A 12,935-nucleotide genomic window follows, 5' to 3' on the forward strand; every position below is an offset into this window, starting at 1 on the left:
CGCCGACGAGCAAACCCTGGTCACATTTTGATCCTAGTCCTGCCTTTAATCCCATCACTTTTTCGTTTCCTCTTATTGCTTTCCTCCAACAAAACATTTTCTTTCTTATGTGTCTGTGCTGCTTCGGACATGACTATATTATCCGACGAACAAAGTTGTGCTCGCACGTCTGAATGTAAGGAAGTGTGTGTGTTGGTGGAAGTGACGTATATGCCGTAAAGCAGTCGAATTTTGTAGTTCTTTTTGTTCTCGGGTTACTACCCGAAACCCGAAGTTTAAAAGTACGATTAAAAACGATACAGACCCCATCAGGCTATGGCAGACGTGTCATTCAACCTATTGTAAGTCGATTTATCATCACAAGAGTCTTAAAAAATATATTATGAAGGTTGAAAAGTTACCTAGTGCTGCTTTAAATTTGACTTGGTGAAACCTGCAGATACCCTGATATATGGTGCTGTCATGTTTGCACAGCCCTCAGGTAATTTATGTGAAGATGTATTTTTTTCTTTAGTTTTTGGATGCCTTCAAAATCCAGGGGATCTCTGAGCCGTGCTTCCACAAGCATCAGGCCAAGCTCCTTATCCCCACCATAAACTGGCAGTGGAAGATCATGCAGGATGACCTTATTGAAAAAGCCATTGCTGATGGGGCTGTGACTCTTGGTGGGGACATGAGAGCGGATTCACCTGGTAATAATTAACTAATTAACTTCATATATAGACTGCTTTCAGGCTTTGTTGACTAAAATTCCAATAACACAATTTTAGGACATTCAGCTAAATATGGCAGCTACACCATGATGGACCTCAGAGCCAATAGGGTCATAGACATCCAACTAGTCCAGGTAAACAACGACAAAATGAAAACATTTTATGTGAAATACTATATACTGTGCTCTGCAAACACACAAATAAAATATTTTAGAACAATGCAATGAAATTGGAAACAGCCAACGGATGGAGAAGGAGGGATTTGAAAGAAGCCTGTCTCTTCTTGAGCAAAGAGGTGTTGTGATCCAGTCTTTGGTGACTGACCGTCATACAGGTGTACAGAAGTTCATGAGGGAACAAAAAAAGGACATTAGGCACTACTTTGATCCTTGGCATATGGGGAAAGGTTAGTTTTTTGAATGGAATGAAAAAAGTACCAGTATTTCTAACAGATAAATGGTCAGTTAAAGGGGTAGACAATTATACGAGAAGATTGGACAAAATCATGTTATTAATACACTGAACTTATATCCTCTAAATGCCTCATATTTCTAAGGACTTGGTAAAAAAATGGATGCCCTTAGCAAGGGTAAGGGACTGCAAGACGTGGGGCTGTGGAGAAAGAGTGTTGTCAATCACCTTTATTGGTCTGCAACATCATCAACATCTGGGGAGGAGGTAGTGGCCAAGTGGAGCTCTTTGAAGGGGAGCGAATCCCATTCAAAACATCCACAGCCATGAAAACGCCCTGTTTCCATCTTGTCTCCATGAGCCTCTGGTTGATGATCAGGCAAGACACTGGCTCAAACCAAGTAAGTAAAGATGTACTTTTGTACATTTTGTATTCACGTGACTTTTTAGATTATATTATACTGATCTCTATTGTAACAAGTCAAATTTAATTCAATAATAAAACTGTATTGACAAATATATTCTGGTAATGTGATATAGAATCTAAAGCTTTCCTGCAACACTGCCATCTGCTGCAGTATTAACGACTTTGCATCTTTTGTATAGGCACAGCTGCATGTGAGAAATTTACGGAAATGTTGTCACCGCGTCTTATTAAAGACATTTACAAAATTAGTCCGGAGTACCACACCTCTGGAATCGAGTGTTTCCACAGCCTCATTCTGAAATACTCACCCAAAAATGTGGTGTTCCCCTTCAAAGGAATGTTGTGCAGGTAAACACATTTAGTGCTGCTTTATCTTAAGTCATGTTACAGATAGTTTGATTATAATAGTGATTTGGGTTTTTTGGGGGGGATTTCAGACTACAGCTTGCTGCAATGCATTACAATGAAAATGCAGGCAGATCACAGGCATCTACTGCAGCTGGTGATCTGCGATATTCAATTGTTTTTCCGAAGTTTAAGCATGGAGATTTCACAGTGAGAGCTCTGAAGAGCAATCCTACCACAGGTAACTTATACTTGTCTGAGTTATCTCAGAAATAAAAAAATATATTATAATAATTTTCTTTCTGAAGGCTAGATTGACAAATTAATGGAGCTGCTGTTCCACCATGTGCTGGAAGACCCTCAGCCATACCTTCACTTCTCTGGACAAATAGCTGTGCCAGAAAAACTGTGCTCAGTTTATTCGGCCCGACAAGGAGGAGGCAGTGAGCAGACAGGTCGCGGTTCTTTAAGAACACATGAGGTCTGTGATAATCTCTTATTTTATTGTCATTAAAATTGTCTAATCAATCAACTTTATTTATATAGCGCTTTTACAATCACGATTGTGTCAAAGCAGCTTCACAGTGTCAAACCGGATAATATTGCGACAAAATTAGATTTGGCTGTACAGTCGTTCTGGAGAAAACATTGATGTTATCAGCTTATTTTAATTTATCATATAGCGACAATGTTGGCAGATCAGTATTATAGTTTATAGAATTAAATAAGACCTAATTAATTAATTTCATTTGTATATTTGGTTGAATAACTTTGATTTTTTTAATCTAAGAGTGTGTGTGTGTGTGTGTGTGTGTGTGTGTGTGTGTGTGTGTGTGTGTGTGTGTGTGTGTGTGTGTGTGTGTGTGTGTGTGTGTGGAACAGCACACATGTACAGTCCCTGACAAAAGTCTTGTCGCTTATCTATTTTCTAGAAATACCTGATATTAACCTGACTTTTAATTAATTAATTGGTGTTAGAAATAGCTCATATGAAAAGCTAAAACCCTCCCAAATGATGTTTAATGCACTGAAATAAATAATTTTCATAGAAAAAATATGTATCATTTAATCAAGACAGAAAGGTCAAATTTTGGCAAGACAAAAGTTTTGTCGCCTATACAGAAATTGAACAAATTTACTGCAAATAAAAAAATATGTCAGCAAATTAAGTTGTGGTGCTGTGAGATCCAAATTTAATATCTTGTATGACTTCCATGAGCTTGAAGGACTGCATCCATGCGGTTTGGCAAGGATTCATACAATTTGTTGATGAAGTCATCAGGAATAGCTAAGAAAGCAGTCTTGCATGACTCCCAGGGTTCATCAATATTCTTTGTTTTCGTCTTCCATGCGTCCTCTTTCATCCTACCCCACATATGCTCAATGATGTTCATGTCTGGTAACTGGGCTGGCCAATCCTGGAGCATCTTGATCTTCTTCGCCTTGAGGAACTTTGATGTGGAGATGGAAGTATGCGATGGAGCACCGTCCTGCTGCAGAATTTGGCCTCTTTTATGGTTGGGAATAAGAGGTAGCTAAGATTTCTTGGTATTTTAGACTATTGATGTTGCCTTCCACCCTGCAGATCTCTCGCACACCCCCATACTGGATGTAACCCCAGACCATGATTTTTCCGCCACCAAACTTCACTGTTTTCTGGGTGAATCTCGTATCCATTCTGGCTCCAGTAGGTCTCCTGCAATATTTGCTGCGACTGTGGTGTAATTCAACAGAAGATTCATCTGAAAAATCCACCTTCTGCCACTTTTCCAGCGTCCATTCTTTTACCAGGCTGTGGGCCTTGGCAAATGCCACACGGTTTTTCAATTGTCTTTTGTTTAGTGCTGGCTTCTGGGCACTGATTCGACCATGGAGGCCATTTCGAGACAGAATCCGACAAACTGTTCTGGTTGACACAGGGACTTCAGGTGACCAGGTCTCGTGGAGCTCTGCTGCAGTGGAAAATGGGCTGGCCTTGGATTTTCGAGCCAACAAACGGTCCCCTCGAGCAGTTGTCTTGCGGGGTCTGCCTGACCTGGGCTTGTCAAAAACGTCTCCAGTCTCTTCAAATCTTTTTTTTATCCTCTGTACTTGACGCTGAGATACATTGAAGGTGTCTGCCACATCAGCAGTGGATCTGGTCTTCAGCCTCTTGATAATCAAAACTTTAGTCTCTGGGTGAATCTTAGGCATGTTTGCAGAGGTCTAGTTGCAGTTGATGTGAAGGTCTAGCGTACTGGGGTTCTTTTTATACACACTTGAGACCTAACTGATCCATTATTAGTCACAGGTGAAGCTCATATGACAAGGTGACAACACTTATGTCTTTGCAAAAATTGACTCAATGGAATACTTTTTGAAAGTTTAGTTTTTCACTGAAACATTATCACAAAAGCTGGTGGGATTAAAATGAGCCATTTCTTGTAAAAAAAAATCTTGATTAGAAATATATTTCAGCGGCACTTTAGTTCAATTTGTACACAAGCGACAAGACTTTTGTCAGGGACTGTATATATTTATTTATTTCAGAAGGACATGGTTTCTGCTCCTGCGCCGCTTTTTATCCTGACCCTTAAGTTTGCTGCTATGCATCATCTCTTCGGTTCCGGTCTCCCAGTCTTTCAAAACCGCTTCACTTCTCTTCAACAGCTCTAGAGCTGCAACAACGAATTGATATAATGAATAAGCTTTATTTGAACGTGTCTGTGTGTGTGCACTTTATGAAGATTTTGTGCACTGAATTTGCACTGTCAGTTCTGGAAAGGTTGGGAAATTAATGCTTTTTATATTTTTTTTAATTTTTTATCCAATTCATCGAGTAATCTGAAAAATATTGAAGTATTCGCTGACTAAATGTATTTGAAACTAGTGCTACTGCTTCAAATTTAGACTAAACTGGCCATAAATATGTTAATACGTATTGAGTAAATGTTAATACGTATTTAGTTGATTTTTAAATTGTGTAGTGTGTTACTCCAGATATAAATGCTACTTAATAAATCAGTATTTTTATTTTGATATTATAAAAAAATATATATTCAAAAATCCAGTGGGGGAAGGAAACCTCTGTATGGTCCCTCCTCAGGGAACTCTTTCCTGATCCTGGTCACAGCGCATGAAGGTATGACAACCCTTATGTGTTGGCCAAGGTACCCCCAGCACCACCTAACAACATTGATACGCAAGGTGTCTATAACCGCTGAAAGACAGATGGTGCACCTGTATAGTGGAGGGTGAATTATTTTACAAATTATTCATAAAAACATTGATCTTTCTTCCTGTGACTAACCTGTTTACAAGTGTATTTTCCATTTCACCAAATAACTGCTGGTAAGTCCCATATACAGCTTGTAACACATAGGGGTTTAGTGCTACTGGCTCAAAGCCTGGATGGACAGTTATACAGCCTACTCCACCAACTTGGTCACACCTGTTTACGACCTATAACATGAGAATGTTTATTGCTACGTGGTTAGGATGATTTATTTATTATTTTGTATGTGTTTTGTCTATAGTACTTATTAAAGTAATTAACTGGACTTAACACTCTGGTCTGGTCATATTTCATAGCTAACATTATACCTTGGGTATCTCCCAACAGCAGACGTTCTCTACCAGGGACAGTGAGCTGCAGTGCCCACAGGTGCACCTGTTGAGACAATTTTGTAACTAGAGGGAGACTATTTTTTATTAGCTTTTTTATGCTTAATTAGCAGTAAATCATTCCGAAATTAACCTAAATGCATGGGTTTAACCATTTTTTTTAAAAGTTTGTTAGTATTTGCTATGAGCATTAGCCATAATGCTAATGTTTTACCACTCGGACGCAGGCCCCAATCTCTCTTGCGCTGCTGCTTCGCTAGTATCGTCGGCATCGGGAGTTATGACCGCAGATTGAGCCAGCGGGTCGAATTGATAAGGCTCTGGCCCTGCGTCTACAGACAATTCACCCTCTTCCACTTCAGGTAAAGGTGGGGGAGAAAAGCCTTCTACTTCAAAAGACCGATCGGTTGCAAAACTACTACAGTCATTCTACATCTTTGCGAGTCTGACAGCTGTCAAAAAGTCCGTCACTGCGGGACTAAGGTGAACATCCCCCTGCTCAGCCCCGCCCGCCCGAGTTAGGCTGTAAACAGGGGTTTAGTTACCCTTTAAATAAGTTAACATTTGCATTGAGAATGACATGACAAACACAAATCTTACCGGGAGCTCGACACTTCGCAGTCCTGCTGGGAGGCAATCATATCATAGACGGAGGCAATGAACCCGTCTGGCCGCGGCGCGTTGACGCATGCGCAGTTTGCGATGACAGAACTAAGGCTATATTTGAGGTTTAATTATTTTTATAAATATTGCTGACATTACTGTTAACAAATAGTTTGTATAGGTAGAACATTACGAAACAAATATATGGGAATATACTGCAATTATATGCAAAATAGCCTATATTAAAGGAAATATAAAGGAATAAAGGAAACTAAAGCCTTTTTTAATAAAGCTACTGCAATGTATGCATTGACCTTGTATGGCTATATTTTAACACATACAATATTTAGTAATTAAGATATAAATAGCATTACATGTAATATCCATAAAGTTTAATCCTTTATTGTGTAGCCTTACTGTATATTGAGTTTCCCATATTAATGTGAATGCATGTACACACACATATAAACATCTTTACAGAATGAGTTACAACAAATTTCTACTTCCCATTATGCATTACTTCTGGTTTAAAGGAGGTTAAATGTTAAACTTATTTGTTATTTCATGTGTTTTTGCTCAATTTAATAGAGGGAGATAGGTTGAGATAGTGGATATAGTGAAGTTGACGTTTGGCCAAAAACCAATAAAACTTACTTTTATTATATATATTATATATTATTTATATATATATATATATATATATATATATATATATATATATATATATATATATATATATATATATATATATATATATATATATATATATATAAAACCCTTTGTAATCGTTAACATTTTCATATGTAACTGTAATATAAAAGCAATTTTTTTCTCAGTAACTGTAACGGATTATAGTTTCTTTTATTTTGTAATATATATTATTTTGTTCAATATATTTTTGGGTATATCATCACATGCACATCAAATAAAATGACATACATTATGAAGTAAATAGTAAATATATTGTCACAAATTGAAAGCAGCAATTCCTCATGTATTATTAAATATTTTAATATATTTATCCTGTATATTTTTAATATGCAGTTAAATAATTTAATATATTTATCATTCACATATATAAGAAAATATTTTCTTTGCGTTAGGGTTACCCATTTTTATTCGTTTTACTTGCTAATTAATTTGCAGGGGTTGTATTTAACACAGTCCAGCATATATATTTTTTTTACAGTGTAGGACATATATGATTGAAAATACATTAATATTGTGCAACGCCAACTGCTTGCCATCTTTTCACTACTTCCTAATGTCTTCTTAAAATATTGGTGGTGGCAACTTTTCCCATCACTCTCATTCCTACTGAAAACAAAAGCCAGGTGGCACCTTACTTGGTCCTCTGCGTTCCAGCTCGGTATGAATCCTGTCAGTCAGATGTGAGGGCCAGTTAACAGGTTCGGTTGACAGAGGCTCATCCTGGCCAAACACGCCCATCAGGAAGTCGTCGGCTGCACAGGTCACAGGACTTCACAAAATCAACGTCACCAAAGAAGTGTGTTTTTGGTTGTCAGGGCAAGACAACCCTGTACAGCTTCTCAAAGAACCCAGCATTAAGGGGACAGTGGATGGAGTTTGTTTTTCCGGAGCAGCAACGGAGTTGTGAAAGTGTTTTTGTTCGTTCGCTGCATTTGGCGACAATTGTTTAATAAACATGGCCCAGTTCAACTCCAGATCTGTAGATCGTCTAATGCTGTAAGATGGAGCGGTCCCAACAATAAAGGTTCACGTTCATGCATTGGAAGCACAGGCGGTGAGTAAAACTGCTTCAAATGTCTGTGTGTTGTTGGCTATCGCCACATAAGTGCACATCAAGTGAACAACATGGCACGCTCATGACTTTAGCTCCGCCCACATGATACACCTCCAGCTACCCGGTTTTATTCGGAAAGACTCGGTACAGTGTATGACTTTTATAAATATGATCAAACTATAGACTTTTCAGAGATATGAAGGCTGCAAAACTACTCTATATGTACTCAAGATTGACATGAGATTGACAGAAACTGTGTGATTCCCCCCCCCCCCCATTTTAAGAAAATGTAAGTTTCTCTACCTATTGTTTGCATGAACATCTTAATTGAAATTCTTCACCTACAAATGGTAGTTCTCTCATCATTTACTCGCCCTTATATTGTCTGAAACTCATAGGACATTCTCTTCAATCATAAATTAAGATATTGTCATGGAGAAATGATGTCTGTGTGCCCAAACAATGGAAGATGAATGGGGACTAAACCTTCGAGCTCCAAAAGGAACATAAAGTTACAATAACATTGATCTAAATCACCAATCATTTCTTCTCAGATCAAAGATATCAGACTGAAGGACCACAAACTACGGACTGCAATTGCAATTCATAACTAAATAAGTATATACATATGATTGTTTCATTATAAATATGAGTAATATCTCTAAAGTAATAAGCACCTTAATATATTATAATTACCATTTGAATCTAACCATGTTATGTCAACAAATGGAAAAGTCAGCCTGTTTCTCATGTTAATGATTGTGACTTTCACCCCAAACACCACTATTACATATTCTTCAGTTGTTGAAAAACTTTTGCTTTAATTACCTTGAACAAAACTGAATATTATTAAGACCTTTGACTCAAAATATCATTTTATTATTATCGAAATACAACTTTTTTAAAAATAAATTCTCATTTACTATTTAAATCTACAACATCCAGTATATATGAAAAAACATAAAATATTAAATCAAATTAACACAGAATCAACTTTGCTTTGTTGCCCATGATAGCGTCAAAGATCAGACACATCTCCATGTGCATCTTGAAAAGCAGATGTTTTGGAAAGTGGAAAGCCATCTAGAGCGCTTTTCCCTCCGCCTGTCTGTCAGGAAGCTGATGATCCACTGACAGATGGAGGAGGGCACAGAAGGCTGTGGGTATCCGTGATGATGAGTTAAAGCAGAGCTGAAGTCCAGGCTCCTTACACAAGTCACAGGATGTGGAGCAGCCCTGTGTCGACAGCATCATCCACTGATAAGCAAACTGCAGGGGGTCCAGGGATGTCCTTCAGGCACCACAGACTCGGTTCATACACCAGCGGGCTAAAATTAGCCACAAAACTTAATTTTTAGGGAGAAGGAAATCATCCGCCCTAAAAATGATGACTTCTTTTTGGGTTCCTGAGCTGCTCTTTCCTCAGTATCACCCTTGCTCTTCCTGTCCTTTTTGGACCTGAAGGGATTCTTCATCTGCAAACAAATGACACTCATGATTTAAAACAGTAGTGTTTAAAACAGAATTAATTTCAGCAAGTATAGGTATTAGGTAGAACATTAAACATTTATACAGAGGAGAAATTACCTTTTTAAGGATGTTTGACTTCATCATCTTTAACCTGTTTCTGAAGGTCAGCTTTGGCAGATCCTCCTGAACCGACACAGCCTGACTGTTCATCTCAATCGGTGTCAACTGTTCAGCCGGTGGAAATTTCTTTTCCAGTGAGTCAAAAACTTGGCTGACCACCAACTCTGTCAGATGATCCACCACTGTCAGATCGAAATCTTCTTCTTTAATGGAGAAGGGCATCACTGGAGTATTTTCAGGGAGTTTTGCAGGTTGGGGGAATCTGGAGGACACAAGAAGACGCTGCACGAGTTCCTCCACAAAATAATGGAGAAAATCTTTAGCAGTCGTTCTGACCTCCTCCGAGTCTCTCTCTGTCGGCGGCATCTCACATCTCTGGACACAGTTCATTAAATCTGTGAGCCTTTGCAGTCGTCCTGAAGCTGCGTAACTGATGTCCTGCCCGCTGACGTGACCGCTGCACTTCGACATGTAAAGAGCGGTCATCAGAGAGTCAAATAAGGTGATGGTCTTTGGCCCGTCACTGTCTGAGGGTTGATCTGACTCCAGCAGGACGAGTGACAGTCCACCCTCATGTGACTCAAAAGTCGGCCGCAGAACTGGGACAGGCCCACTTCTCCATGTCCTGGACGCTGCAGTAGGATCCCATGCCCGAATGAGTTCCTCCACAATGTAGTCGATTACATTGCTTGTGGCCTCAACCGTACGGCTCGGTCTGAGAGCACAGGGGAGTTTGGCCTCTATTGCCGCGAGGACTGTGCCGATGGCTTTCATGGCCGCTCCACGGGTGATGTGGCAATGCAAAACACTCAGCTTTCGGATGACCCTACTGATCAGTAATTCCCCAATATTAGAGCAGGAATCATCCGGACAGAAGTAAACGAAGCACGGTGACGAGGCTGCGTTGATCTTCAGGATGTTGTTGTGCATCACCACATTCACCCGATGCCAAACTTCCTCCACCACAATGCCAGCGAGTTCAGAGGAAGGCCAGCTGTCTTCACCCAGAGAGTTGCTGAAATCACATTCACCGCTGCTGAGGAGAACATCCACCGTGATCCCAAAAAGGGTTTCAAGTGGATACACAAATGGGAGCCGCTCCGTCTTCAGGATCACTGGTCCTTCTTCTGAAGGGTCCTGCTGAAGATCCTCAGTGGATGCGGATGTGGATGGCCTGTTTGGGTTCACCACTGCAGAGGCATCCATGCCCACTACACCAGATAGTTTTGACATTAAACCAGCTGCAGTTGTGGTGGCTGACGCTGCAATGGCAGTCAGCATTTGATGGATTTGCTGTCTGGAGAACTGTGTGTGTGAGGGGGAAAGCTAAATTAGTTTGTTCTGATGTTTTTTCTTTGAGCAGATCGTTTGCTTTATTCCTAAACACAGACTTATAAATGATAAACATGTATTAATATGCAAAAGTAGACTTACAGGGTAGCTCAGTGCCGCCTGTATCACTTCCAAATTCCTGAAAAACACACAAAACCATGAATATAATATAAGACAAGTAAATGTATCTTGTTAGTTAGCTAGAAAAAATAACTGATTTTGCTAAATATATCCACTCTATTACATATTCATTATATGTTTACTTAACCTGTTAGTGTTTATATTTAACCAACAAATTGGAGTAGAAACATAATCATTTTATGAAAAAGTATATATTTAAAGTACCTAATGTGTAGTAAGGGTATTCAAATGTTTGTATAACTGAGACTTATTTGATTGATTATTTAATATGTGATTAATTGATTTTTAAATAAGCTTTTGTTTTCCGAAAGGTTTTATGATTCCTTGTGCTGTTGTTGTGCTGAGAATTGATTAAAACATTTATTACAACATTTATTAGTTTAAAAAATAAAAGCTTTTAATTTAAGTGAACTTAGAATAATCTTCACATAAACCCACTATAAGAGTCATATTTAACTGCGGCCTTCATATATAATCAATATACAGATAAATTATAAACTAAATATAGATGAATCCTTATTAAAGCTGCAATCTTCTCTTGCTACCTTTGTTTTTTGATAAACATTAAATGTGCACTATGTAACTTGTCTGTCCTCTAGAGGTCACCTATTCAAAACAAAGGCGTAGTTTAAAGACGCCAAGTTTGAGCGCAGTATCTTGGGACATGTGGTCTTCACCTCACTGCCGGTGGGAAATAATTGGGATAGACTCTGGCAGAAATCATAGTCATGGGTGCGGTTATTAATGTTACTGTAGTATAAAGCAGAGCAGGAGCGAGTGTTGTGGAGCTGAGCACGGCCACTGGAGCGATTGTTATTGAGATGAACACACGGTTCGTGAGCAGCGGGACTTTTATTATGCCACAGTCGCCGACACCATTTCCGTTTTTCTGGTCATGAGTATGAGGTAACGCAGCTCTGTTTATCATGTTAGATACATTCGAGTGTGTTGAAATTGATGCTATGATGTTATTCAGCGGCTGATGTGACACTTGTTGTTGCACACTGCTAAGAGTAAAGTGTTTCTGCAAAATAAAACCGGAAACTGAGGGAAACACAACTGAGAGGCGACTCCCTCAGACGTCCCGGTTCCTTGGTTAAAATAGCAATTTTCTCACATTTACAAATATTTGGAAACATTTGGAGTATTGGAGTATGGATTACACAGACATAGTAGTTTTGTGTATATTTTACTGCAAAAATGTTACATAGTGCAGCTTAAATGACAGAAACTGGTTTATTAGGCAGCTCTCACTTTAAGATCTTCCACTGCCAAACATTTTGCAGATCTGACGCGTTTTCTCTCTAACTCATTTAGTTAATTTAAGACGTTATTTAGCTAATTTAAGTTTAAGACTCATTCAAGACAAGTCTTAATAATAATTGACAAAACAAGCATTTTGGCTTAATTTTGTGTTTTACTGTTCGTTCAAGCGTGAAAGAGGACTCATTAATAACACAATTACACAAAAACTACTTAAAAATAAGTTTCATCACTAGAATATAATAGATATTTCTATTTTTATTGTACAAATAAATAAATAGACATACCGCTCAGTCAGATTCCAGAAGAAGTTGTCGATGACTGATTGAGAAGTGACCTTCTCCGGCTGTGGTACAGAGAGTTTTGCAGCTAAACGCACCGCATAGGCCAGTTCTCTGTAATGGTCTGACTGAACTCCAGTATTACAAGCCATTGTAAATGATCATCAAACACCAAATACTGAGGAAGAATGACTTTACACCGAGACTGCAGAAAGCGATGGGCTCCAGGACTCCTGCAGCGTCAGTTATAGTGTGTTCTGACTGTGACATCACAATAGCGATGGGCTCCAGGACTCCTGCAGTGGCAGTTATAGTGTGTTCTGACTGTGACATCACAATAGAGAGATCAGCACTGATGAACATTCTAATGGAACGCTGGAGGAATGTGGCGGCACTGCTGCAGATGCTTCAGAGTCTGGGATTATTATTATATGTTCTTCTATAACTAATTGATGGAGTGT

General features: G+C 38.9%; 1 protein-coding gene across 1 annotated transcript; it reads right to left on the reverse strand.

Moving 5' to 3' along the window:
* Positions 1–8,950: 8,950 nt before the first annotated feature.
* LOC137049983 (uncharacterized) lies at positions 8,951–12,626 on the reverse strand. The gene is made up of 5 exons (XM_067428732.1): positions 12,481–12,626; positions 10,892–10,928; positions 9,455–10,762; positions 9,215–9,342; positions 8,951–9,158 (listed from the first exon to the last, which is right to left on the reverse strand). Exons 1-5 carry the CDS (start codon positions 12,624–12,626, stop codon positions 8,951–8,953), a joined length of 1,827 nt encoding a protein of 608 aa, XP_067284833.1.
* Positions 12,627–12,935: the final 309 nt, after the last annotated feature.

This window comes from Pseudorasbora parva, chromosome 20 (assembly GCF_024679245.1).
Source record: "Pseudorasbora parva isolate DD20220531a chromosome 20, ASM2467924v1, whole genome shotgun sequence".
Taxonomy (NCBI): Eukaryota; Metazoa; Chordata; class Actinopteri; order Cypriniformes; family Gobionidae; genus Pseudorasbora; species Pseudorasbora parva.